General features: G+C 46.4%; 4 protein-coding genes across 4 annotated transcripts in view; 1 reads left to right on the top strand and 3 right to left on the bottom strand.

Annotated features, from left to right (window-relative positions):
- LOC118502528 (protein Optix) overlaps nucleotides 1-16,686 on the bottom strand; it is a 56,155-nt gene extending 39,469 nt beyond the window's left edge. Inside the window, exons 1-3 of the mRNA XM_036034793.1 lie at nucleotides 14,958-16,686; nucleotides 12,556-12,674; nucleotides 10,312-10,561 (exon numbers count right to left, since the gene is read on the bottom strand). Of these exons, the coding sequence (XP_035890686.1) occupies nucleotides 10,312-10,561; nucleotides 12,556-12,674; nucleotides 14,958-15,250 (662 nt within the window). The 5' untranslated portion in view covers nucleotides 15,251-16,686. The remainder of the gene's footprint in view (nucleotides 1-10,311; nucleotides 10,562-12,555; nucleotides 12,675-14,957) is intronic.
- Nucleotides 16,687-21,262: 4,576 nt separating this feature from the next.
- Nucleotides 21,263-22,408, bottom strand: LOC118502527 (THO complex subunit 7 homolog). Its single transcript, XM_036034791.1, has 3 exons — nucleotides 22,255-22,408; nucleotides 22,064-22,184; nucleotides 21,263-21,988 (listed from the first exon to the last, which is right to left on the bottom strand). The coding sequence occupies exons 1-3, from the start codon at nucleotides 22,262-22,264 to the stop codon at nucleotides 21,397-21,399; spliced, it is 723 nt and encodes a 240-aa protein (XP_035890684.1). The 5' UTR covers nucleotides 22,265-22,408; the 3' UTR covers nucleotides 21,263-21,396.
- Nucleotides 22,409-22,627: 219 nt separating this feature from the next.
- LOC118502526 (mediator of RNA polymerase II transcription subunit 28-like) lies at nucleotides 22,628-24,931 on the top strand. The gene is made up of 4 exons (XM_036034790.1): nucleotides 22,628-22,838; nucleotides 22,923-23,333; nucleotides 23,418-23,658; nucleotides 23,754-24,931. The coding sequence occupies exons 1-4, from the start codon at nucleotides 22,779-22,781 to the stop codon at nucleotides 23,783-23,785; spliced, it is 744 nt and encodes a 247-aa protein (XP_035890683.1). The 5' UTR covers nucleotides 22,628-22,778; the 3' UTR covers nucleotides 23,786-24,931.
- Nucleotides 24,683-27,037, bottom strand: LOC118502525 (centriolar coiled-coil protein of 110 kDa-like). Its single transcript, XM_036034789.1, has 2 exons — nucleotides 26,803-27,037; nucleotides 24,683-26,730 (listed from the first exon to the last, which is right to left on the bottom strand). The coding sequence occupies exons 1-2, from the start codon at nucleotides 26,860-26,862 to the stop codon at nucleotides 25,069-25,071; spliced, it is 1,722 nt and encodes a 573-aa protein (XP_035890682.1). The 5' UTR covers nucleotides 26,863-27,037; the 3' UTR covers nucleotides 24,683-25,068.
- Between the last annotated feature and the right edge of the window lie 783 nt (nucleotides 27,038-27,820).

Genomic DNA, 27,820 nt, shown 5'->3' with positions numbered 1-27,820 from the left:
CGACCCTCACACATCGGTAATGAGCAGCTTGCTGTGGTGTGGCGTGCCCATTGTGATTGCTCTATTGAAACAAATCAGCTGAGGTTTACCGAGAAAGGGAACCAGCTGATAGTTTGAGCGGCACATCACCGAACACACAGCCGTTTGACACCCTGCCATTATGAAGTTGTCGGATTTTGAGGTACGGATGACTGCTTGATCACGTCGTTGATGCCCGCTGTCAACCGGCGAAAAACCAGCGTAATGTCTTCATCAGAAGGTGATTAGTGGAAATCCACCGAACTGCGTTGAAGGTGAAGAGAAAATTGAAAATCCCTTCCAATATCGGGGAAGCTATGGTCGCTGTGGCGGGCAGAGTCCTGTACTGCGCCAGCAAACAAAGCATTTCAGGGGTGTTAGGGCAAAAAAAAGGGATCAATAGGGTATGTTTTGATGGCGAAGTAACAATCAAAACCAACCCATCTCACCATTTTTTTCCGGTCTCTAACTCTGCGGGGTCGGAAGGAATCGGACAAAACGAGTACGGCATCCTAATCTGTGTTCCATACGATTTTGGGCGTATGTAATGGCAGTTGTCAAGGATACGCGTGTGACAAAACGGAGGCAGTGAACGTGCTCATGTTCGACCATTTTGCTTAACGTGACATTTATGGCTGCGGCAAAGCCGATCGGGACCATTAAAGTTCCGATTGATGGTGACACATATTGTAACACTCGCTCGGGCGCCTTTACAGCGGACATCCAAATTGAGTATGATAAATTCTGAAACTCTAATAAACTGAAACAAACTGGCAGTACATAACGATCGTGAAGAATTATGAGCCATCATCGAACGAACCCCGTCAGCTCAATGTGCAAATGCACAAATTATACCTAATGCTGATGCGTTACGATATCACACTTGCGAACCCGGTGTCACTTTGTGTGCCACCTAACCGCTTATTATAATTTTAAGCCTTGTCACCGATATGCAAGCAAACTTCCTGCTCATTATCATCCCCTTTCCAGCCGAGTGTCCTTCTTTTCGCGCTCGATGCTGCCCAGTCTGACCAAAGCAAGGTGGTGGAGTGTGGTGTGTGGATATCAACGTCCCACTCTAATGGTTCATCGCCCACAGCTCCTAAATTCAGCTGATTGCACTCCTTGCAATGTCCCTGGTCCCTAGACTCATTATGTGTTTGTTTCTACGCCTCAACCTGCCCTGCTGGTGGTGTTGATCGCGCATTATACCCATAATCAAATAATTCTGCCAACACAACAAACAGCGATAATAACGGCCCAATACCAACCTTACCGTGCAGCAAATGTAAAGAAGTTTAATGTTGCTTAATGGTAATGTTTTGCGTTTTTCTTTTTTTCTTGCGCAAAAGTCTTTCGCCGAAAGCGTACGAAACAAGCCTCACATCAGCAAAAGCAGGGGGCGCGAAAAATTGAAACAAATGTTCTAACATGTGATCGTGTTAGCTTACAAATGCGGGCCGTCTCCGTCCATCGTAGCCGCTGGGCAGCTAAGTGTTAGAATCATCATCATTAGCACTGGAAATGTGCATTTTACCCAGGAAAAGTGAAGCGAAGAAGAGCCCTGAAGTATATCACATTTGGATAAAAAGCGGGGTTAATGTTGTGAATTTTGAATTCGTCAACTAATTTAGCTCACTTCATGTGTAACAGCTACTTTTTTGTAGTTAAATTTCACTCTCTTAACAGTTCAAGGGTTTTTAAGACATCTCATACTCTGCCTGCAAACAGTTTGACTGATGAGTTTACAAGAGTTGCGCCTTTTTGGACAATGTTAATACAAAGCAAATCGGCATTAATTGATTTAGCAATCAGTTTTTAAACAAAACCTTCTCAGATGATATCACAATAGCGGAACATGATTTTACACAGACAGTAATACAGCTCCAGGGAAGTACGCAGCTACAGCATGGCAGTCACACGGTATTGAAATGGTAATGGTTACTACCTATTGTCCATAACCACTTCTAATAAAAGTCACAGGGATACCAATACTATCGTGTAGCGAATAAGACTCTACGGGGTCCAGTGGGCAGGTCATGTCATGAGAATGCCACCAGAAGACCCAGCCTGTATTATCCTTTTAGGGCGTCCACATAGCGTGATAGCCCCAAACGGAGTTGGAATGATGGCATTGTCCTGACGTCTGGTGGAACGGACAGGATAATCGACTGCCAGCTGACGGCACTAGACCATGAGCGGTATCGAGAATTGTTGCAGGAGGCCAAGAGCTCGAAACGGTTGTAACGGCGGATAAGAAATTAAGTAAAAAAGTAAGCTTCACTACTTACTTAATCACTTGTCAGGCGCAAGAACCACTTTACAGTACAGATCGGCTGTAGAAGTCCTCTGAACCGATCGCGATCTAGCTCCGTGATCTGCTTATCCAAAACCCTCAGCATTTCTGGCAGACAAATCAACGCCATCACTCAAACTTATTGTAGGCCTAAAACGTGACTTGGTTGTCCGGCGACATTCTCATGACTTGAGCAACCCACCGAAAAGTAGTATAATCTTCATACAGTCCATGGAGCGCTTCACTATGGAGACTCCTTGATTGTCCTCCAACACATTGAAGTATCTCTGAGCTCCTTCTTGAACTCAGTTAACAAGGATTGGGACAGTGTTTTACGCAGCTTCACTACTAGCTGTGTGATATTATGTGCTCCAACTTCAATAACCTCTCAGCTCGTTTTCTGAGACCTCTATCCGGTGCTATCGTTCCCCAAAATGGTATTATTCTTGTGAAATCATTTGCAATACCTCCACGCCATAAAAAAATGACGCTAATGAACGTCTGCACTGCTACAAACGGTCCACCAGCTACAATGTCCAAAAGCTTTTGCTCCACCGGGTTCGTTGCACGCGTTATGGGGTACCTTCCTTGCGCACACGTCCAATCACACCTTTTAGAATACTTTGAAACACACATCCCTTCTACATGCCACTCAACCTGCCCCAAAACTCGGCGATGATGCGTTACAAATCGTTAAAGCTTCATTTGCGGCAGCTAATGAAAAGGTTTCATGCTCTAAAAATATTAAAATATCAACCGCTCGCAAACGGCCAACGGCACGCAGACCTGGAGCGACGGATGCGAAACGAAATGAAAGTGAAACAAACCCGTACCGCCGTTGCTGATCTTTTTTTTTTTTTTTTTGGCACGGCCGCCGGTCGTGAAAGCCGGTTTGGTGGTTTGAGGGTTTTGCTTGCCTCCCATAACCACCCCCCCACCCCCCAAAAAACCATTTGTCAGTAGCCGAGGTACGACAACCTCGGCGGCTGTTCTAATGACTTTTGTGTTGTGTTTTTGTTGCTGTTGTATGTACGCTAAATTTTACGCTCATCAGTAATATAAACTGCCAAAAACCAGCCGGGGCGAGAACACATGTGCAGCCTTTTAAGGAGCAACCGCGCAACGATCGAAGTGCTGTGGACCATGATTCTCCCGAGCTTTCGAACGAGCATCACGGACCGAACGACAAAGCAAATGATACTTTAATGTCTTAAGCGTCGCGAAGTAAGTTGTCACAAGTCACAGGTTCGGGAGTTCCATCTATGGGCAGAGTCGTCAGTCAGTCCTCAAAAGGGATCACACGTTACCGGCAGAGCAAGAAGCAGAATTAATTAGCACGCTTAATTATCGATATTTTGCGATACGGTGGTGGAACATAGTTCCTCGCTCTCCAATCTCCAGCCCATCGCTGTTAGAAGCTCACTAAAGAAAAACACTGACAAGCGTAAACACCACGATGTCAGCTCATCTTTTGCACCGCGGGGAGCCTTTCCGTATGGGTTCGGAAACTGTCACCAACAGTTAACGGAATGCGCAGAGTAGGTAAAACCTTACCGCAAGCCTTCAGGACACGGATTCGACGGGCGCCATACGCCGACCGACAACAACAACAATGGACAAATAATTGAACAGATATAAAAACTGACCACCTCATACATAATGCATGAGTGTCGATATTTCGCCCAGCACTACGCACACATCCTAAGGGAGTATCCCGGTCCCGGTCATCGGACCAAATCGGGCGGAAAAGCTCCCCGGCAGGTAGCTCACGCTGCGAGACTGGAACCCGGAGCAAAAGGGTCAGAATTATGAGTACGATTATTATTATTATTTTAGCCATAACTGTGGCCATATTTTGCTGCAACCATCCAACCCTGAAAGCACGCAGCACACGCTTGACCGTAAACTGCCGGTCAATTATAGATGTTGAGCAATTATAGTTTTACCTCATTAGGAGTGTTGGCACGGTGCATTGGGCCGCACTTGGCGCTGATGCTGCGGACGCTTCCCGATCCCCGTAAGGACAGACATGTTTTGCAACACTTTCGGCACCCGGGAATGCGTGTACTTGTTGCGGATGGCCATGTTCCTCTCAGGGAGCGCTTAGCAGGTCGCATAATTAGTAGTGACAGTTTTCATTCATTCAGTACAGGGGTCGGATGAAACCGGTCCGGAAGAAGTAGCATGTCATGTTTGCGTTGTAATTGGGCGTGTCGTTTCATACTGCCGCGGCAAAGAATGCCACCCAAGCGAGACTGTGGCATCTTTCTTCCTAGCGCCATAATAGGGACTCCTTCCCGGACCAGTGATTACTGGCGGCTACTTTAAAGATTTTCGTGGAACACATTTATTTGAAATCAATCAGTTTGGTGGTAGTGAAGCGAGGAAATGTTTGCCATTTCTCATCAGAATCTCCATCAATTTGATGTGCACAATCGCAAGGCACAAGCAGGCCAGACTCAACCAGATCAAATTGATCCCACCGTTGTTTGACCGGCAGCAATCCGACATTTTAAACATGCTAAATTACCAATTGAGCTCGATTAAACCGAAGATCACCAGCTTGCTGTCCGCCCATGGGAGGGATCTGGACGAGAGTTTCCCGAGATCGACCAAAACCCGACCCGGGACCCTTGGAGTCAATCACGAAGGCAGCTGCGCAGATGCGTCGGCCCCCATCTTGTGGGAGTCCGTTGCCGTTTTAATTAACTTACACCAACCAGACGTCAGCAGGCGGTGGTACTCAAGTTGCTGAAGCGATTGCGCTTTTATCGTGCCATGGGGCCAGCGAAAAGCCGTACCCAATCACTCCAATTACTAGTGCGACCCACCGCTTCAAACGGTGCGAGAGTCCAACTTGCTAGAGTCACCGAGATATTGTGGAAAATTCTTTCCACACTACCTCACGTTGATACATATCTTTGGCAAGGGAGAGAGCGAGGGATATGTAGATTAAATTCAACCACACACACACACACTCAATCAATGACGGACCGATTTCCTGGGAAAATTAATCCCTTTCGAAGGCCTATCGACGATCGCAGGAGGTCGCTGCCTTCGAGGTCGAATTTCGAAGATTAATGATACTCAGACCAAGACACACGTCTCGATCAGAAGTGTGTATATCCTGCACTTACTAAACATACGCAAAGATTTATCAAATGATTGCAGCAACTGCCACTGGAAGTATTCGGGTCTTTCTACGTCCAAGCGAAAGAAGAACACGTTCACACACGTGGCGAGCGAAGAAATACAGTTAATGGTCAATCTTCATAAATTTGAATACTAATAATTTCATGAGAAAATTGCCGTCAGACCATTCAGCGCTCTCGTACCGTTCTCCATTGATTCGTTCCTCCATTTTTAATGTTTTCAATGGCCGGAAGGAAAGTCCGGCGATCGCCAGTGTGCCAAAGCGCGGTAGCACAGCGAGAACGCTTAAGGCTATCGTATAGAGCCGTGGACCCCGGCAGCAACGGTAGCAAGGTTACTTCCATTCCGCTCAATGCTCAAGAGAAGCATTGCGATGAACATCGGACGGGGCATACACCAACAGGAGAAAAAAAATCTCTTAAAACGATAGCTTGTTTAGATTATAGCATTTAATGAGCGCCGAGCGTTTTCAACGCAACGCAAACATCCACCAGTCATCGCGTCGATCGGGTTATTATCGCGTCATCGACTACGGCCAAGCACCGGTCCGGTCGTCCAACACTCAGCAAACCCCGCCATTGAATGAACCTCCGTTTTTGGACGCTTTCGCCTGCATTGCTCTCCGTCACAGGGTTTCCCAGGGATTGGTGAGCTTTAACGTTATCCGGAGTTTGAGATATGGTGTGTGAGATCAGATCGCTGTCTCTAGACAAATATATTTACCGTAAAAGAAGAAACGGACGAGAAAAAAACACACACACAGATTGATACATATCGCTACAAATAAGACAATGCCATACAAACAAAACAATCAACTCATTCTGCATGGGAGTGATCACGGCATCGGGCCTGTGACGGGCTCTACACGAACATCAGCCCTGATTTCCCAACATCAGATAAGCTCATCCTCCTAATCAGCTCTTAGCAGCAGTTCCAGATCAATCGTGAATCATTCACGAACCGATTACGCCACGGCCCGCTGCCGAGGATGTCAGCCGTTCAGCTTTAACTTTGCCACGGAATGCTGGATTACACACCGTACACACGGTTGCGCTTCATCCACATCCGTTTGTGGATCAGCCATTCCCGAGTCCACCTATGGTTTCCATTCAATTTACCGGACCGTTTTGCTTCGCTACCACCCAACACCGATATTTGTGATATCGAAAATCTCGCCCCAAAACAGCGAGAGAACCTTTCGGGTCCCCGCCAGGTCCCTGGAGGGATGAGTTTCAAGATTTTAAAAATCTTCTCCTCACCACACGGAATCGGATGGCTGGCTGCCAAATTGCCAAACCCATCAGTTCGGGGGCGCACGCTCGCACACACGCACACGCCCTGGACCTCACGTTTTACCAGATCTACGAGCGAGCAGGAGATTCCAACCTCCGTATATATACACACACAATGGCATCATCACGATCAGCGCAACCAAAAACCCCATCTCGGGCTGGAAAGCTCGACACGGAACGCTTAGCCCGCCCGCTTTGGATGATGCTGCCGAGCAGACGGGGTGGGTTGTCCGTGATGCAGAGAGGCGATCTGCCAGTAATTCAGAAGCTATTTCCAATCAATTATGTTACACAAAATTGAGCTGTTGAAGAGTACAAATAAGCAAACAAAAGGTAAATTAAGCTCGTGATGCCCGAGATGGATGGAAGCTTTCGGGTTGTTGAGCCACTGGGGCAGGCTCGTGCACCCTCCGCGTGGCTGTCATTCCAGGGCCCATCCCATTCGCCCGTCGTCGTCCGGACGTAAAAGCTTGCCCCGAAGACGAGGACGAAGTGAAACACACATTCGCACGAACTTCTCGTAGCCGTTTTGTTGAACGGCGTACCCTTGTCTGGGGGCCGAATGAATGGACGAAACACATCAATATCTATCATCCCTGATAATATCATAACTATCGGATGGAATCAAAATAGTTTACCGAGCGTCACTCGTTGCAGCTGGCAAAGCATCATCTGTTGGGGGAGATTTCGCAAAACTGCTTGTACTACAAAGCCGAAATGTCTGCCTATTGAAGAGTTTGTATGACTGTTGCCACGTTTCTTGGATAGATCTTCATCATTGAGCGGGTCGATATGGTCGATACGGCGAACTGTGTTGAAGTATTGACTTGATATTTTTAGATGAGTTTTTTTTCTGCTGTACGATACGATTGATGTTGCTAAATTGAATTCCGCATCGTGAACGGTGAATAGAAGGTGAAAGCTGAGTAGAAACACAATAATGTCTACTACATCCCGAGACCTCAGTAACTGCCATTTTGGCAGCATAACGAACTCCTCCTTGCTACCATTTTGTACTGCTGCTAAAATGATCCAGAAGGCCATCTTTTGCCTCACGTTTGGAAGCTTTCGTCTAGACGACAGAACACACCAGGTGACGAGGTCCCTTCACCAACATTCAACCTATGCCCGATAACGCAAGCGATCGGAACGTAGCGATAAGGGAAGAATTCGATAATCCCCGACACACAATAATGTCCACCATCATTAGTTTCCTCAGTGGTCGTCGTCGCCCGGATGGGTAAAACCACAAATCGTCATAATAATGCACAATCAAAACATCACCCATTTGCTTTCGCCATCATTAGCTTTAGCTCGTGAAACATTGTGTCCCTGTTGGGACCAGGTAGAAACTCATGGTGTCTAGCGTGCAACACCAACAGTGAGACACCTTTCCGATTCTGTCCGACGATTGACCACAAATGTCTTGTGCCTTTCATTCACAACACAAACCTCTTGCCTTGGTTGACTCGGGACGGCTCGGGAAGGTACCCGTGGTATTCGATCGATCGATCGATCGACCTGCCCCGGGCCCAGAACTGAGTAGCCGCCCCCCGGGATAATTAGCCGTAAAGCTGCCTTAATAGTCACAATATTTACAGCAGCGAAGCTAACCTTAATCCGGACTTTCCCAAAACATTCCACCCATTCCGGGCGTCGTGTCGCGCCCGGCCCGCCCGGGGAGAGGAAATCAGGATTGTGGCGGATTTTTGGGACCATTTTTTTTCTGGGGAGGGATCAAGATGCCTGCCTGGCAGAAGCTAGCAGGCCATGCTGCTTTACTGCCGTCCGAGTAGGGCAGCAGATTAACGTTTCTGCGCACACAAGTCAGGCCAGCGAGCGAACTGTACTCTTCCTTGCGAGAAGCAAAGGGAGTGTGAATGATTTGCGGTTTTTCGGCAGCCCATGGACTCTGACCGGAGTCATAAATAAACAACAGCTTCGTTTGCCTACCCCCTTATCCTTGAATGGGTCGGAGTCCGGATGTGGTCGTTTTGCCCATATCCTATAACCACACACCGTTTGTAGCTAAGCAGGCCCTTAAACACCCGGTAGCTGGTTTGGTGAAGATGGGTCAGATGTACCTGAATGCTGAATGAAAACTCTCCCAGTGAATCAAAATTAATTTTCCCGGCAACTTGAATTGTTATTTCCCTGCTAAAAGACATTCGGACAGCGTCCTGACTTCGCGTATTGAAGTCATCCGATGTAAGATAACAATAATAAAGCGTTTGCGTCAGCTGCTAGCTCCGTTAATTATGCAAAATGTGATTAAAATACATCCAGTTTTTCTCGACTTTTTCAGCTCGTTCATCAGCTCGCCGTGATTGGCACACACACACACACACACATTCCAACTTGATAATGAAGATTTCACGCGCCCGAGAGTTGTTTGCACTACTGTGATGATTTGTTTACCAACGTCCAATGGCATCTCCTTTGGATGGCTGACCGGAGTGGACCTACCAACCTACCTGGCCTACTACGACAACCATCTAGTACTTCTCTATCTCGAGTGATTGTTTCGCACGCTACTGTCAACAGTGTTGTCACCTTTTGCTTTTTTTTTGTTTCGTTGTATAATTATGCAGATTTTTCTAAAAGTGATGCTTATTTTTCGTCCAGCAACATCGTACGATTTCGTCTTAAGTAAAAAAAAATTTTAGGAATTATATCACATAGCCTTTTTACGAAATTAAAGACGAACTTGGTAGACGGTTTTTTAAAACTTATATAAACACAAAAGGCATCCAAATTTGAATGAGCATTGCCATTGTTGGAAGATTGCTTTAAACTCCCAAACTCGTCTGTCTCACTGTGTCCGAAACGAAAGATTAGACGATGGGCGACATGGAAATGAAATTCAATTATACTCATTTGCACATTTTGTTCATTCCGGCGACTGTGACTGTGGCGCTCGGAAATGGGTCGTGTGACTGCTCTCTACCAAGAAGTCACTCAAACACACACACACATACAGGAGGAGTTTAGTTCCTTTTTTTCGCGCTGTGTGCACACTAACCCAAACAATGGAACGTTGAATGTTAATGAGTCGCTAGACTTAAATCTTTTTACCATTTTTTGTGAGGCTTTTTAATTATTAAAAGCAACTCGAAACAATAGCAATAATAAAGGATGTTAAATGTTAAATAGCCAGGCAGGACAACCGAGGACCAACTTCATCGACAGTCTCACTATTTCGTGGCACTAGATACACATATCGATTAAAACTCTATTTTCTGTGCTGCTTCCACGTAGCAATTTGGAACCGGGGCAGGGCAAACCCTCAATATCCTTATCAAACACTAAGCCGCCATGATAGACTTCATGCACCGTATCCGTTCAATTTCAATTCTTCCTTGCACAAGAAAAATGGACCGACCGAAAAAAGGAAACTGCCCTTCACCGACAGTTGATTTCCATTCCCTCCATTCGGCCAGGATATATGCGCGAGTCCTTGACGAACGTTCCTTCGAGCAATCACTGGCACGTCAAGTGAAAGGACGCAAGCAAGCAAAACAGAAAAAAATCGATCGCGATGCAAAGACTTACCTATTTTTCGCTGCTGCCGCACGGTCCCGCTGGCGTCGGTTTTTAAACCAATTTCCCACCTGCGTCGGGGTGAGTCCGGTGGCCTGGGCCAGCTCGCGCTTCTTCGTCGGGTTCGGGTACGGATCCTGGAGGTACCATTCGCGCAGCAGGCTGCGCGTTCGCTCCTTGAAGCAGTGCGTCTTCTGCTCACCGTCCCAGATCGTACGCGGAAGCGGAAATTTTTTCCGGACGCGATACTTATCGACCGGTCCTGCACACACGTTTGTCGAATCGATTTTTTTTGGCGCGTTACACCACCAAAGGATAGCCACATCCGGTTTTAACGGATATTGAGTCCGTCGGCGAAAGGACGTTGTCGCGAACGTTGATGACGACGATGACGACGACGATGATGAGTCGATCCATTTGCCAGCAGCAGCAGCAATCAAATCCACGGGTGTGAAGTCACGACGACGTTGTCGATTACCGATTTCCGAGGTTAGCGGTAAAAGGATCACCCATGCGACCGGAAAGTGAAGAAGAGAACGGACAAATTATTACTTTTTTTTCCAACTATTCAAGACGTGTGTCGGTTTCGAATGTCAAATGTGGAGCAAATAAACAACAGCACTGAGCAGGGTTTTGTCTTGTGCCGTGGAATGTGTAAATGGATCACTAGTGTCGGAGAAAGTTTTTTTTGCCATTTGGATTTAAAACACAATTTCCTATCTTCCATCTATGTATCGGAATATCGTCTAGTTGCTCTTTCAAACAGTGGCATTTACGGCGGCTTTATGCAGTCTTTGGTATGGAAAGAAGAGGAATATAGTCTACGACTGGACACTTTAGAAGGAGTAATCCAATCCGACAAACGGAATTAGTCAATTATCTTTAGAGGAAAATTTTCAACTAAAGACAAAAAATTGAATGTGTACGTCTGGAAATGTAGAACTGAGTTTTAACGAATTTATAAGGTTATTTGAAGCAATGCGGCCAGGCCTTTTCTGATGAATAATAAAAATGAGGTTAAGTAAATTTGAATAATAATTACTTGCTACGCTGGTGGGCCATAATCTTCTTAATTCTACGACATAGATATTATAGAATAATATATAGAATTTATAGAAGATATTTGAAATATGTCAGATACGCAAGATTGAACTCTTCTCCGAGAATCTTTACGAAAACCTATCTTATTATTTTATTTTATAATTTCTGGAGGTTTGCATGAAAACATATTTAATAAATCTAAAAATTGTTTAAAAAAACAAACACTTCAGTTCAAAATACGTAAGCCTCTTTGTGAACTTTAAGTTATCTTCTGGTTGAGGATGAGTACATCAGATACAAAATTCTCTCTTCAGTACAAGCAACTGTTGTCTAGAACAACTTCAAGGATTGGATAACATAAGCGAGGGAAAAACTTGGATAGGATTGGATAACAGAACATAAGTGAGGGAAAAACTGTGCACCGAATGTAATTATCATTGGCTTCAGAAGATAATAGTTGTCAAATTCAAGGAAACAGCCTACATCAGCCTTAGAAATTCCCGAAGACCTCTGCTACATCCTTGCGGATGATTCATCTCTTGGAGACTCCTGTTTGCGTCCAGTCTGTTAACCTCATATCTATGTACTGTTCTTCTATAGAATCAGCATTCTCTCCCATCAAATGGTGATGTTTGGAAAAAAATCGAAAATCCCAATATTTGTCCTAAATATCTGAAGATCAGTGGTGGGTCAAGATATTTGGAGGCTCCGAGCGGAATGGCCGTTGAGGTTCCTCTAATTGTGATATTAGAGGGAAACAACTAGATTTCCCTCGCCGACGAAGCCCCCCTAGCCGAAGAGGCCCAGAGCAGCCGCTCCTTTCGCTCCTAGGTTGATCCGGCACTGCTTAAGATATCTTATTATCCTTAGGTTTTTTATTTAACAAGCTCGTCTTGGCTATATTGCTAACTTGATGTCAACAAACAATTTTTTTTATGGTTTTCTGAATATAAAAACTAATTTTACCAGATATAACATATCCGAACCAAATACGATATGATTCAAAGTCTTTATAAACTAACCAAACAACAACATCCGATGAGCGAGATTTGGTATAGAAATTCAACGCATTCTGTTTCTTCTTTTAAACGCGATTTAGATGAATTAAATGCTTTGTCAAGACCAATGGTTGCAGCCACTTGAATTCGATCCCGAAAACCCCCCCACAACTACAGCAGGAACACTTGCAACAGGAATACACACGATCATGCTTACCCAACGGTCGTCCACGCAGCTTTTCCGCCTCGTGATAGTGCGCCTCCAGCCACATTGCCTGCAGTTTGCCATGGGACGTTTTCGTGAACTTGTGCCGTTCCAGTATTGAGTAGAGTTCACTGGAAAGGAAAATATATTTATTCTAGATTAAAACCACTGCCACACCAGCTCATCAACTCATTTTGTTTTGAACGCGAGAAAGACAATTGTTTCGCTTTGAATGCAATTGTACCACCAAAACGTAAAAAATAGCGTGCCGGTGTGTGTGCCTGTCTATAAGTAGCTATAAATTACAATTATCCACAACGATTACAACCTTCCAATCTTTCGTTACAGTTCGTTTTACGTGTATCATTTCCACCGTGTTTTTGTTTTCCTTTTCTTTTGCTCGCTGTATAAAACTGTTCTCCGTCGAATGGAAAATCTTTCACAACCAGCCCAATGATTGGCTTGAAATTGTAACCACCGCGAAACGAACCAGCCAAACACGACCAGCTGCAACAATCGCAGCAACCACACGCATGCGAGCAGGCTAACTGGCTAATTAAATTATTTATCGAAAATTGAGCAGCCCCAGCGCACCCAGCTCGCTCGTCAATCGTAACCAACCAGCCCGCACACATTGGTGAGGTTTTGCTACGATTTTGGGGGCCGTTGTCGTTGCTGGACTGTGGGCCAGCTTGGGCTAAACAAAAATTGCTCCCCCAAAAAGTCAACACTAGAGGGTTGCACAGGGGAAGGAAATGGTAATCTTCCGATTTGGAGATCATTATTACAAATTTCATCCTTCGATTCGGACTCTCCACACTCCCAAACCTTGTGTGCCTGCAATACAATCCGGGCTGATCCGCTCACTGTTCGCAGCGAAATGATTGGAGCACGAAATTGATCGATTATCGAAACGGTTGGTTTTTCCCCAGGCTTTCCCGTGCAAATCATCGCTCGGCCCTCGTGCGTTGTCCACCGGCTGACAATGGCAGCAGGCTGGAAATTGGCTTTGTTTTGGGAACACGTTGGCCGCCCGGGATTTAATGCGATCTTTGGCCACGTTTCCACGTTGGCTATGATACCTCGCTATCGGTGCCTAGCGATCGTCTGCCCGGGTCGACGATTGCCTTCGACGCCAGACGCGAAATGATTTTATAATGCCCCACCGGGTGTAGGGCATGGTGGTGTAAAGTATTTAATGTGCTTTTGTGTTTTTTAAGTGAGTTTTAGATGAGGTCCAGGGCATGCTCAGCTGTGCTTTAGATTTGGAAGTAATTTCAATATTTACTAGGAACAGAAACCTACAGACAGAGCTTTTCACAACTTTTTAGGTAATTAATTTAACCACAAGACTGACCCGATTTCTTCACTATTTGTCCTCTTGGATTATTTATTTCAGAACTTTTTTCTCCTGATGCAAATTTAATTTGAAAAAAATTGAAAAAATCTAGAAAATTGAGAAAACACGTTTATGTTAAATGGAGTGCTTTACAAAGCGATAGAACTACATATTCAACAGCCTGATTTTACTATTCAAAACTGATACTTTTATGTGGTAGTCTCCAACAATTTCCAACAAAAGATTTTCAAACCACGACCTTTCATATGCTCAGGACGTAATTTATATTTAACTGGCATAACGAACACTCAAATGAACCGTTAAAAAAAAAGAAAAACAAGACAAAAATTACAGTTTTATTTTTAAGAGTTCGTCATTTGTATGAATGAATCGTTAGTGCAGAAAGTTGTAGAACAAAAATATAATGTTGGAAAAATTCTGCAAAATGTCTCGAGATCTAGAGCAGCTATATTAGTCATTTACTTGTGAAAAAAACATTACTTTTATCATCGATAAATTAAATGATAATTTTAACGTATGGATTCAAAATCGTGAGAAAAGCCTCAATGTTTGACTACAATAAATTATAAATAGATCATCCTCTAAATCTAGTCTATATATACCATAGCCTGATATACTCGCTTTGACAAGACCCTGATTTAAATATTGGACTAGAAAAACACGAGTTTCCTCACTGTAACCACACTATTTTCTCCCTTTACATACAACAACCCTTGGTGGTCTGTACTTCTTTATTAATGCACCTTTTTTGGCACTTTATAACATTTCTGATATCGTTTTGTTGACGTTCGTTGCCTTTGTGTTATTAAGACACTGTGTTTGAAACAATAGACAATTTTTGATGAAAGAAAAAGAACAATATTTCATTCAAGCTCTAATATCTATCGCTCAAAATGTTATTGTATTGATTGTAAGATAGCTGATTTAAAATAATATTTAACAAAAACACGATTGAGATATTCGATGATCGTCAAAGTATCCACACACACTAAAGTCTTGCAACTTTTAATAAAGCACTGCTTCCAAACAGGCTCCCACCAACCACAAAACCTACCGAAAGTGTCCGGTGTGATAGGCGACGATGGCCCGCGCCCGCAACACCGCCTCCGACCGGTCGAGCTCGGTCACGTTCGGATGGGCGACCGGCAGGCTCCATAGGAACCGGGCCAGCCGCTCGATGTCACCGGATTCTTCCAGCGTTTCGCAAACGGTCGCGACTTGCGACGCGGTAAAGTTCAGCGTCGGTAAGGCAAACAGTGGGCTGGGCGCGAGTATCGGGTGCGGTTGTACCGGCGGTGCCGGGTGCGGAGGATTGCCAGACCCTCCCGTCGGTGGCCCGACGGCCATGGATGGTTGTCTGACCACCGCCAGATTGTTTGTGTTTGGCGCAATTTTGGCGCGTTATCCCGCGGCCGTCGTGCTGGTGCTGTTATAGGCGTGCGTTTGTGACCCGGTGCTGCAGGAGAAGCTGCCGTAACTCCTGCCCAGGATCTCCCAAGGTTCGGCGAATCGTTTCCAGCTGCTTGTTAGTGGGGTTCGGTTTCGGATATGAGTAGCTTACAGTCGACACATCACTTGCTGCTTCACTCTTTGCTTTTTGCACACTTAAATCACCGGATCAATCACGGCAGTACACACCGGAACACAAACACCAGTTTCATCACACCAACTCATACTGGGCTTTGTTAGACTAAATCGTACACACACCATTTCGTGTGGCGATATTAACAAACCCGAACCTTTTGTGCTTGTTGCAATTCACTAACAAACTGCCACCACTGTCACCAACACTTTACACGAGTTGCATAAACACATCACTGTTTCATTTTGTTTACAAACACGGTTAGTTGCGTTTATAGGCGTAACACACTTCCATCAGGTGACATTCATATCGGACACGTTTTGCAGCATTATAAAGCTTCAATACAATACAGATTGTAACACCGCCGGCAACACTATACATACACACACAAACAATTGTAACGCGAGGTAACCTGTTTACGGTAGCAAATCTTTACTTAAGCCTCACGACCGTTTCCAACTCCAACCGATGTTCCTAGTGTTCTGCTCCACTAAACCTTCAAAGCCTACTCTGCTGCTTAACTCTGGCAACTAAATCGAGCAACTCTGTCCGCTCGGGCAACAAATTTTCGCGATCGGTTTGCTGCTACACACCAGTAAGAAAAACAATTCAGCACGTGCGAACGCGGATCCAGTTGCCTTCCAGCAAGAACTTTCTTTCGCAACGAAAGCCACGCACACACGCCGCAAAACACTGAACAGCGACGCGCAATCAACCTTCCGTACAGTGTGCGAATGAGAATGAAACTAACACACCCCGAAACGGGCTCGCACGGACGGTGTGAGATGTGATTCGACGACCACGACGGCGACGCCAATGAGCGAGAGTGAGAGCGAGAGAGAGAGATAGCGCGCGAGTGAGCGTGCGAGATGCAGGGATGCTGCCCGTTTGCTTGGGTGCGAAGCGTGACGACGGTGAAACGGCGATACATGCTCAGCTCGCGTGTTCACTGCCCTCTATTCTTCCATTGTGTGTGAGTGTTTGGACCGTTGCTGCACCTAAATAGGGTGTATTTATTTTGACACACTCAATCCGCGTGCGTTTCGCTGTGATACCGTGTTCTGCTCGGTAAAAGCCGCTGCTGGCTGCGCTATCATCGGACCGCGGCAAGCGCGAACCGTGTAAAGCTACTGATATCTTATTTGATTTCCAAGCTGTACATAACAACCCGCACAACCCCGGGCACAACCGTCCACCACCGACAAAGGGCAAGATAGGAAAAAATGGTGCTGCCGTACGGTGATTAGCTAGCAGAAAGAAGCCAATCACCGGCCACCAATCCCGGGCACGATAGGGGGTGCAAAGCTTGCTTTGAAATGTTTCACGGCGCACACGGCGTGAAATATTTCGCTTACATCGCTTGTCGAGGTTTCTTCTGTGGGGCACACTCGTAGCACACTGCGAAATGGGCGTGGCTTATGTTTTGGAAGCATACGATTTTTCAAGAAAAAGCTAAAAGAAACGCCACTTGTTTGTGTATGTGTGTGTTGGTGTTTATGTACAAATGTAACTACACATATGCTAGCATACGTATTCCGACGACGGAACGGAACGGTATCAAGGATCGCTTACAGCTTCAGGATCCGTATAGTTGGCAACGACCGGAGTGTGTGTCCTTACGATAGTTTTTTTTTTGTTCTCCCCTTTAAAGCGCACCCGGTCCGGGATCAATATCAATGCGAGTTCTGGCGAGCCACAGATTTGCGAACGCCACGAAAGGACACATCGTCCGGCGGGGATAGTTGCAACCGGGTCGAAATTAGCCAGCACACACGCACGGCAGGCGAGCGCGAGGAGATCGACGAAAGGACAATTGCGGTCATAATACACCTCCCAAGAAACTAGGAAATACGATACGAGCTAAATGTGGTGCAATTTGCAAGGGTGTGACCAAGGGGGGTTTTTTTGCGCATTTGGAAGTTCAGAATCTTCAAGAATTTACTATTTACTGCAACTCTTATCATGTAAATTATTCTTGAGCACTCTAAGAAGGTAAGACTTCTGGTAGAACAAAACTAACTTTGATAAGAACCATCTTGCCCGTGCCGAGGATTATGTTCGCGGTAAGTTACGAAGAGCTCTTTTGCAAACTAGCTCCATTATTTAGTTACCACTTGTCACCACTTTTTCGTTTAATGCTCAGCCTGGTCCTTTCGAATTCTTATTACTTAAACCAAATAAAGAAAATATGTATTCTTTTGACAACTCGGAAAAGCGACGGCATTTTCCACACTCCGGCACCTGGTTACTATCTAGCACCGGTACGATAGGATAGGAAGTCTCAACGCTTCACTCCCAGCGGGGTCCTTGATTTCCTGTTCATCAACGCAACACATACCCAAACTCACCCCTAAACATTAGGTAGCTCACACACCCGACCGTGGCACCCCTCCCTGTGGGCAGTAGTAGTGAAGGGGTGGGGTGAACCACTACCACTACCGTGTATCATGTTGCCAGCACACACAAAAAAACGCCAGTATCATGCCAGAGACTCTTCAACATATACTTCGTGCGACAAAGTGCGAACCAACGACGGGCCATCACACTCAAACCCTGCTCATGTGGATCATGTGTACAAGTGAACAGATCGATGCAGCTAACGCAAGCCACGCGGATATACATAGCGGTGAAGCTTTCCCTTCTTTGGCCCTTAAAGTGTGACGAGTGTATGCGTGTGTGTGTGTGAGGGAATGAGAATGGGTAGGTAAGGTACTTGGAAAGTGATCCGCACCCTAGTATATATACTGTAATACACTACACTATCGTTAGGGGTTTTTTTTGTAGGGGGATTGGGTATCTGGGCTAAAGCTCGGAGAACGAGGCAAGGACACACAAATTGATCTTTTTTTTTGCATTGGTGTACGATATTTTCGAGGAAGCTTTCGAATAACAATCCGATGGGTAATTTCATCTGGTATGGTAAGCTATTGAGAAGCAAGTATATAACTCCCTTCCCTCGGAGTTCCATTTCAGTGTCTATCACTTGCTATATACTACAAAAAAATCCTATTTTTATGACCCTTTTATTCGCCCCTTTCTTTGTGCATATATATTTAATTCTGTGTCATGCTTTCAATCTGTCTTAAAATTATTCGCCCAATAATACGTAAACTCCTTCCGTCCACTTTTTTTACTTCCGACCATCACATCCAAGCAACCGACGCTCGCTCGTGTGGCTGTCTTCCGTGTTGCCAGCTCTGTCAGTCGTTTCTATGTGTGTGTTAGTATTGAATATACTACAATTGACTGTATTAGTGTATTTACTTTACATGAAGAAGGACACAACTTCTTAACTTTCCTTCTTGAATGCGATATTAGTTCTTTCTACACGCTTTTTAGGTTCTCAAAAAATCTCAAAATGGAGCACAAAGTAGGATTGTAGAATGGGAGATGTTTTGTAAATTATTTGTTACTTAATAAATATTACCTGTTTTTTGGGAGTATACCACAAGCTGAGAATAAAATTCATTATTGCGTACCGATTTGGTAGTATCAATGTGCTCAGCTTCAAATAGAACAGCCAGTCTGATACCAACAAGAAAGTTTTCGAGCTGCAATGAGCAAGCTAATTATTAGGAACTCTTCTCGATATCTCGATCATGTTAGACTATGGAGACTCGAATTTAATAGGACCGAATATCCGCCACGGTCCCTATTGGTTTTGAGCCTAATAACCTGGATGAGGACCCAAGCACTAGGACCTCCAAGCGGATTAAGTCTCTACTGAGGATAGCAAAGGTGACTTTGGAAGAGGATCCTTATATGATAGATGGCCCTTTAAATGAGATCCCTCGGGCGATGATAGTCCACTCGCTCTTTAAGTTTACCGAAGTAAGACTAATTATAACTATCGATAAACCTTCTTAGCCAGAATACACCAAGAACGCACTTTCCTTTACAATTCTTCTACAGCCAGGCAACCAAAAAGGTAACCAACAGACTAATTTCCCTGCCTGCTTAACTCGCCCATTCCCTGGGTGAGCCTATCCGTATGACCTCAAAATGTAAACGAGACAGGGCAGAAAATTGTCATCCTTCATCCTTTGTCCACGTCAAGACCACCGCACCGTTTCGCGCGGCGCCATCCAACCATCCGTCGGTGCCCGGGTTCGACATCCGCCAAATCAAGCCAAACCAATCATTCTAAAATATGTCATAACCCTTGCCGCCGCCACACAACAGTTGGGACGATTATTTTTAACCTTGCCATCGCATCACGAACGCCGCGCCACCGAGTGCTGCCGAGGGCATACTGGGGATGCCCCGTTTCACACTTTTGTATCGAGTTTCAAAGTGTTTTGCTTCAAGAGCCGAAAGCCAACCGGCGGTGGCAGTAGTAGCAGTAGTACGACTGTTGTGGACTCGCGTGAACCTCAAAACAATCCCTCGCAAGGGAGCAACGCGAGGGGCACTAAATGTGTCAGGAATAGAGCGGTGGTGAGGTTGCTTGTTTGCTTGTTTGGTTTTGTCACGTCAGTTCCTGTACCAATTTGACACACTGCGCTACACTGGGTGAGATGGACGGGTAAGTAAGTGGATGGGTCAAAAGATCTCCGGCAGCCGACAGCGCACAGCTCAGTTATCTCCAGCGACAAGAGACGACACGAAACATCTGTACGGGTCGATGGTGAGCAACCAAGAGGGGACAAGGGTTACGGTAGCCAGAGTTGGTGTAACGTACCAGAGATGCGTTGCAGATGCACAGTAATGAGGGTTTAATTATTGAGTGCATTTCGGTTTGTATCAATATATATCTACATTCTTTTTCTGAGGTCTTACATGTGGCTATTTAAAGTTCGATGTCAAATGTCGGAGGAAAGTTGACTTGTTGGAAGGGATTAAAACTAAATCCCCACATGTAAAGCATATGCGTGTAGACATCCGTGACACTACTATCGATGACCAATTACCATTAGATTTGGATGTGGCTTAAATTGTAAACCTCGACTTCCGAGAACTTGCAGTGCACTTGAGCAACATGCTGGGCTGGCTACCATTTTCCACGAACCAGGCAGGCCCACGATTGCTCCACCACGCAACAGATTCTCTTCAGCGACCTGAAGTGCCCACTTGCCCGGCGTCAGCCCTCGCTCTCCCAATCCCAAGACGCTCGAACGCGCCAACTGGGGAGGAACGTTCAAAGAACGATCCCGGCTTCACGAAGCCAATCGGTTTTGCTTCATCGAGCTTTTTTACGCTGAAAAACGCTACTCCATCGTCTTCGTTTCCGACAGTGTGCCCTCGTCCCCTTTCTGCCACTGACTGTGCACCACCGTAGAAAGTACTTCAAAACAAACTTCTTCAAAAAGTTCTCCGGCGACACGAGTCGAACGCCGACAAACGGGCTGCTGGTGGTATTAAATCTCATTACATCGGAAACATTCGACCGACCACAATCGAGTGAGCCGGATTCGGATACCGTCAAAGCGCTACATGATGGTGATGATGATGGACTGACCGAACGACCCATTGGCCACTTCATTCAACAAGCTTTGCTACAAAGTTCCACGAGTGCGTACCGTCGGCTGCTACAGGCACGTAATACCGAACAGTGCCATATAGGGTTCACCAACACCGGCCCAACGCGAGCTACCCGAACTGGTTCTGAAGAGATACATCTTCAGGTGTAATAATCCTTTTTAACTACTGTTTTGCTCACATTGAAGGCAACGCAACTTCCTACGAAGAGAGTAGTAACGTTTACTGAACTTGTGCGGGTATATACCCTTTGGCGATTACTTACTAAAGATTTAAATTTAATTTAAAAATTAAATGTATATTACAAAAAAAAGGTAATTTTAATGTGGCTCAAATTTATATATTACATACAAAAGTGTGTGTGTTTATTACAATCGTGACACACAATTATTACACACAAAATACGGCAGTATTCACTTCTCTCCCAGCTAAATCAAGTCAGTTTTTCGGGCGATGATAGAATTACCTCATCATTGTCCGAACTGGCCGCGTCGTCCTCCTCCTCCTCCAGCGCCAACGGATCATCGCAAGACATCTTTTCGTCGGCAGCCGGAACCGACGCTACGTCCATCGCCTCGTCATCGCACACGCTCGTGCCCGTGACGGACATCGTCGGATCCAGCTTGTTCTGCAGCTCTGCGATCGCACGCATCAGCACACTGAAATCTTTCTTTTTCGTTTCCAGCTTCCGCTCCAAATCGGCCCTACTTTCCTTTAGCTGGTCCAGATTTTGCTTTAACGATTCCAGCTCCTGTACGGTATTTTTACGATCCGGTTGCTGATTTATCGTTTTCGCCAGCATATCATACTCCATCCGGTTTTTGCGAATCTTCTTAGCGAGCACCAGATTCTGTTTGCTCTGTACGATCTGTGCCTTTGCCGTTTCGATGCCCGACTCTATCGTGTCCGAGATGGTGGCATAGTTTTTCACCTCCTGCTGCATAACGCTGGCGTAGAAATCGGATTTCTTCATGTCGAACTCGCACTGGGCAAGCTGGGCCAGCAAGCGGTCGTATATTGCTTGGCTGGAAGGGATGGAATGAAGCAGGAGGTTAACTAAAATTGCCACGTGTGTGTATGCCGCGTTACCCGTTTGCTACCTGTTATCGGATGCCTCGTTTGAATTGCACCATTTGATGAACGTTTTCAGCAAATCGTTCAGGCGTCTATCGTCACCGGTTCCATCGCCATCGATTTGCAACCGGCGTTTGATGACTTCCTCTGTGAAGGGGACAAACGCAGGACTTTATATTCAAACATTCAGGTTTGAGAAACAATGTTAGACACTTACCGTCGGACATAGCGCTAGTTTTATGTGAAATTGAGAAAGATTTTACCAAAAAGCTCTTTCGGAGGCAAGAGCAGCGCGACGCGCTTGTTTTGTTTTATGTCAAGCTTGTCAAACTTTGTTTACCCGGCAACTCCCTTCAGAAACGACATGACGATTTAAAGGAGAGTTCCGCATGGAATTACGTTTCCCTTTTCATGTTTAGCCTAAATCACATATCAAGCATAAATCCGCTACAAAAACTAGCATTAAAATGTGTAAAAACAAAGCTTTTGCTTTATTTTACGACCAAAAATACATAAAACTCCTTCATTAATTTCGGTCATAGCTTTGCTCTATCAACCTTGGCTGTTTCTTACCCATCGAGAGATACCTTGGCCATCCAAACGTCAACACAATAACACAATTTTTTGTTTGTTTCCGTGGACGTTCCTCGGCACTGTCCACAATCGATAAAGGAAAAAGGATAATTTAGCTAGTTTTGGTGCATTTTTTCGTTCTGACCTGTCCGTAGTCAGGTCGCTGAAATGGCATCCTCGTCGAACGGTAGCGGTAATTTAGTGGATGAGCTCGAGGAAGCATTTCAGGTAGGGTGGGAATGTGCAGCTACGACAAGGTGCTTACTGTGTGGAGAACGTACTTAAACCCACTCCGTGTTGTCTCTCCCGCAGTCTTGTATACATGCCCTCACCAAGGAAGAATCGGCTACCGGTATCGACAAGGATGAAATTAAGGTGGAGGTCGATCAAACCACACTCAAGTTCATCGACCTGGCCCGCCAGATGGAAGCATTCTTTCTGCAAAAGCGATTCCTGCTGTCCGCCCTCAAACCGGACCTACTGCTGAAGGAGGAAAACTTTGACCTGAAGCAAGAGATAGGCCGCAAGGATGAGCTGATACGCAAGCATTACGAAAAGATCGAATCCTGGAAACAGTTGCTGTCGGATCAGCAAAATTTCAACAAACCGATACAATCGATGCCACCGGATATGCGTGGCAATCTGGCGGGTGGTGCACCGGGTGCCCCGGCCGCGCTGATGGCTAGCGGTGGCATGAATCTGCCAATGCAGGTCAGCAAAACAGTACGTACAACCGATTAAAAAGCTTGTGTTACAGTATTAGCGAACGGCAAATACAGTACTACGCGCGTGCCTCTTTGTTTTTAGCTGCAAAACCAACACCAACAGCAGATGCAACAAATGCAGGTGCAACAACAGCAGCAGCAACAGATGCAGCAGCAAATGCAACAATCCATGCCGATGGGTGCATCGAACGCGCAGCTGTTCCAGCAGGGTGGGATGCCGCGCGGTGTAGGACCGGCGGGGTCGGGTGCCGGATTTCCGCCCGGTGCCGGCCCGAACCTGCAGGGCCCGTTAGCGTACCTGGAGAAAACGGCTAGCAATATAGGTGAGCCACCTGTCCGGATCGGTCCTACTGCAACTGTACGCTGTGGCGCATCGCGGTGAGGTGACTTAAAACCGGCCCATTCTTTTGTTTTGCAGATCTAGTGGGCCTTGGCGATGGTCGAAGGTGACGCGGGCGGGGCAGGGGACGCGGTAGAGGTCGGGGCCGAGGAAGAGGTCGTGGACGCGGCAGTGTGGCCGAGTTCCACAGTGGCCCACTAACCTGAGGCTGGGGCATGGGCGGGATGGAACAGCGGGAGGGCATTGTTTGCCAACCCGGCCCGGACAACATCCTCCATCCAACCATGTCCCCCCTCGCCAGAGCTCGCGTATTTCTTCGTCTACCGGTTGTGGTGCATGGTTAGGGGCCCTCGGCCGTCAATCAACCGTGGGCGATAACACTGTTAGGAAAGAAGTTTAGGCAACAAGGAAGGCAACACAGGCAACAGTACAGCAGCATCGTGCAGCGAAACATGGTTCCCCCTCTACAACAGAAATGATCCAAAACCTTGGACCGCGCGACGGTGCGGCCACAAAATGCAAATCCTCCCACTCTGGCGTGGCACCACACACTCACTCACTCACCAGCACATGCACGTTTGGCGCACACATCTAGAAATTTCTCTTTGACCACTTACGCCAAAATTGACCCCCTATTTGTTATCTCCATCGCATCCCCCAGCATCCCCAAAACTTTGAGCGTGTAATGTAATGTAATGTGTACAAAGCAAACTTACACACATACAAACCGTGCGGCGGTCCCCCGGCGCTCTGCGGCGACGCCACAGAGGACCGCCCACGAGCTACTTTCTTCTCTTTTTTGTTTGTGTAAAACCATATTGTATAGCAAAAAAATTGTCTACTATCAGCGATCGGTGCAAATCGATGCCTTGGCATTAGCGATCGTGTGTAAAATGTGTGCTCGCTTTCACTCACACTCCTCTCAATTACTCTCGATCCCCAACATTGGTAATCGATCAAAGGCGGCTACGCGCTTGTTTGAAAATAAGACCACGAATCACGTTCTCTTCTGTTCCGCTGTTGCGGGAAACAGCGATACTTCCCTTCTTTATTCCATAGTTTTCCCATTCCCCCAAACTGTTTGTTCGAGTCTTTAGGAACGAACGCTTCCCAGATCGCTAAAATTGCGCGCTGCGAATGACAAAGTAGAACCACCGTTTTCACTGCTTCCGAACCTAGAGGCGGTACACGAGCAGACAGAAAAGTGGACAACAAGCCAATATCGTAATAAAGAATCGGAAATAATGTACGGAAAACGGACGTCATTATCTCGTTTGGTGGCTGGAAAGAACCGCGACATGAGCTACTGGAAAGGTACTTATATTCCAATGTAAAATCCGAAGCTAAGCTTAATCATAGGATCGTTTTGTGTAAAGGCACGGTAAAAGTGGAACTAAACGTGTTGCTTGCAGTGAACCTTGGTTGGCAGCGCGGAGGTACCCTTTAAAGACCGATCCCGACGGATCATCTGCAACCGGTCGCGTGCCGTACTGGTTACGAATATGGTGTGCAACTGGTCCAGACAGTACGCAATCTGTTTGCCGGCATTACGCCGTAGGGCGGCCAGCTTTGCATCTTCCTTCACGCCTTTCGCTTGCGTTTGCTGCGTACTGATGATAAAGCACACGATATCGGCGATCGTACGCTTAATGTTTTGCACCACGTCCGTTTGAAACAGACGGCGCGTTAGATAGCCGCGTGCGTACGCATTAATGATTGTGGCCGCTCGGGTTTGTTGGACTTCCGTCATGCGGCGTGGAAGTAGCAGCCGTATAACATCGTTCCCATTATTGTCCTGACCGGTGTTGTGCGTACGAATAGAATCGTTTCCCAGCGATGGATCCTCCGTAAGCGTGCGCTCACTACGGTTAACATTTTCCTCCGACGTGCCGTTGGCGTGGCAGGTTTGGTAAGCGGCATCGTCGGTATCGGTACAGGAATCGTACGACACGTCGCACAGCGACAGTTGGCTCACGCTCGAAGCCGTATGCATGTCCGGTGTCTTTGTGCGAGTGACCGCACTAGCGGACAGCATCATCGTACCGCTCTCGTTGGCCGACACTGCCATCCCGCTGTTGTCCTCCACGGGAAGGGATTTCGCACAGAGTGCCACCAGCTCCTGTGTCTTTTGGCGAAAGCTTTCCTCCAGCATTAGTCGTTCCTCTTCCTGTCGCTTTAGAAGCTCCATCATGCGCTGCTCGTGTGTGGTTAGCGCTTGGGCAACACTTTCGAATGCACGATCCCGCTCCAGCCCGGTGGAAGAGTGGCTTATCTTGCGCGCGGCAGTCCTTCTTTTCGATCGTGGTTTGGCAACATCCGCGCTCGGGATCGCTTTTTCCTTGGGTGATTTTTTCGGTTTCCCGATTGCGGCTGGGAAGGCTTTTACCGGTGTGCTGTCCTTTCCCGTAACTACAGCAGGATTCAATATTTTCTGCTGCCTGCTTGCTTTGGGCCGTTCGTTTACTTCATCCGCAGATCTTTCTTTGGACCGATCGATCACCGGTGTAGAATGCTCAACTCGCTGAAGATTCACGAGATCAATGCTGGGTTTCTCGAGATCGAACGTGTTGGATCGAACCAGCGGAAACCATTCCTTCGATTCTTCCGAGTTTTCGTTCAACAGTGTTGGGGTCACCGTTCTGGTGGATGACTGCCAGCTGGAGTATATCACTTCGTCAAGCTTCATTTGGTTGGCAATGGGATTGCAATCATTGTTCGCTTGATCCACCTTCTCCGTAGCCTCAGTGTTGATGATCGCGATCTTTTCTTGCGGGACTAAACCACCGGAAGGAACTGTAATTGTGGATTGTTCACTTTGCAGTGAAGTGTCCTCCTCTAGGCTTGTTGTGATAGTTTCCAGTTCCTTCTTCTCGCCCGACAAATCACCATCTTTCTCGTCTAATCCTTGCTTACCGACCGAACTATCCCCATCGATCGATCGTGAATCAACAGTCCCAATTGCCGCCAAGGTCCTTTTCCGTTCCTGCAGTCGTTGCTCGATTTCGATTGCCTTCTGCCGGTAAATGGCCACGGCAGCACGCACCTCATCGTTAACCTAGTAAAAGTGAAGCAGGGCGCAAGTTGGTTAAACTTTTCGCATCAGCAGCAAACAAAAACAAGAACTTACCAATGGCGGCAGTATGGGAACTCCGTCCAGCTGAAAGACCGACACGAAATTACTCTCCATGCTAAATGGAAAATAGTTTTTCCGACAAGCGGTACGGGGGAAACGCAGGAACTAGACAACTTTTTCCACGCTCAACAAACTGCCTGCTTTCGGTTATTGGCGACAAACCGTGCTCGCACGTACGTTTCCTAGGCGACGGTGTGTAAACAACGTAAACAACCCGTTTGACAGTGTTACGCTAACGGACACATCGACACACCCTATTGGCGCGAAAACGGACGGCAGATGACAAGCGATGGCGGTGCGAGATATTGAGATATTTAAATTGATTTTATTTAGGAAAATTAAACACATGACTTTACTTTGAATTGATAATAAATAGCACGGTGGAACGCAAACATAAAAAATGTTGTAAATTATCTTGGTCTGCTGCAGAAGTCCTCTGAGGACTGATTGCATCCGATCTCCTTCAAGGCTGACTTGATCCAGCCAAAGAGCTCGCTGTGCTCCTCTACGCCTTGTGCCGTACGAGTCGCTGATGAGCACCTCTGCTGGTAGGGCATGAATCCGGCAACCTCATCACGTGCCGCAACTTCCTGCTTTGGCAACTGTTGCGGCCGCGACAAAATATATAAAACTATTATAAATGGGCATACAAGGTGCAAGACTCACAGATGGCGACCTCCTACCAGGAGAAAACGATAGTATGGTGCGTTATTAAAAATATCGGAAAAGGGACAATATCCAGACATATGGGAAATCTGTTTCAGCGACTCGATACCCAGAAGCCCCCCGTCGTAGTCCACTTGGACCCTCCAGAAGCGCAATGCGAACCGGGTGAATTTGCGCTGGACGGATTTCAAACGGGCTAGGGGCCGAGCAGCAGATGGCTACATACAATGGAAACATACTCCAGCACCGATCGAACCAAGGAGCAGTAGAGCGTCTTGATGGAGACCGGGTCCATGAAGTCGCGAGTAAGTTGCTTAAGCAAGCCTATCAGCTGGTTGCCCTTGGT

The sequence above is a fragment of the Anopheles stephensi genome, chromosome 2 (genome assembly GCF_013141755.1).
Source record: "Anopheles stephensi strain Indian chromosome 2, UCI_ANSTEP_V1.0, whole genome shotgun sequence".
NCBI lineage: Eukaryota > Metazoa > Arthropoda > Insecta > Diptera > Culicidae > Anopheles > Anopheles stephensi.
The sequence above is the reverse complement of the archived record's forward strand: the minus strand, read 5'-3'. Positions and strand labels throughout refer to the sequence as shown.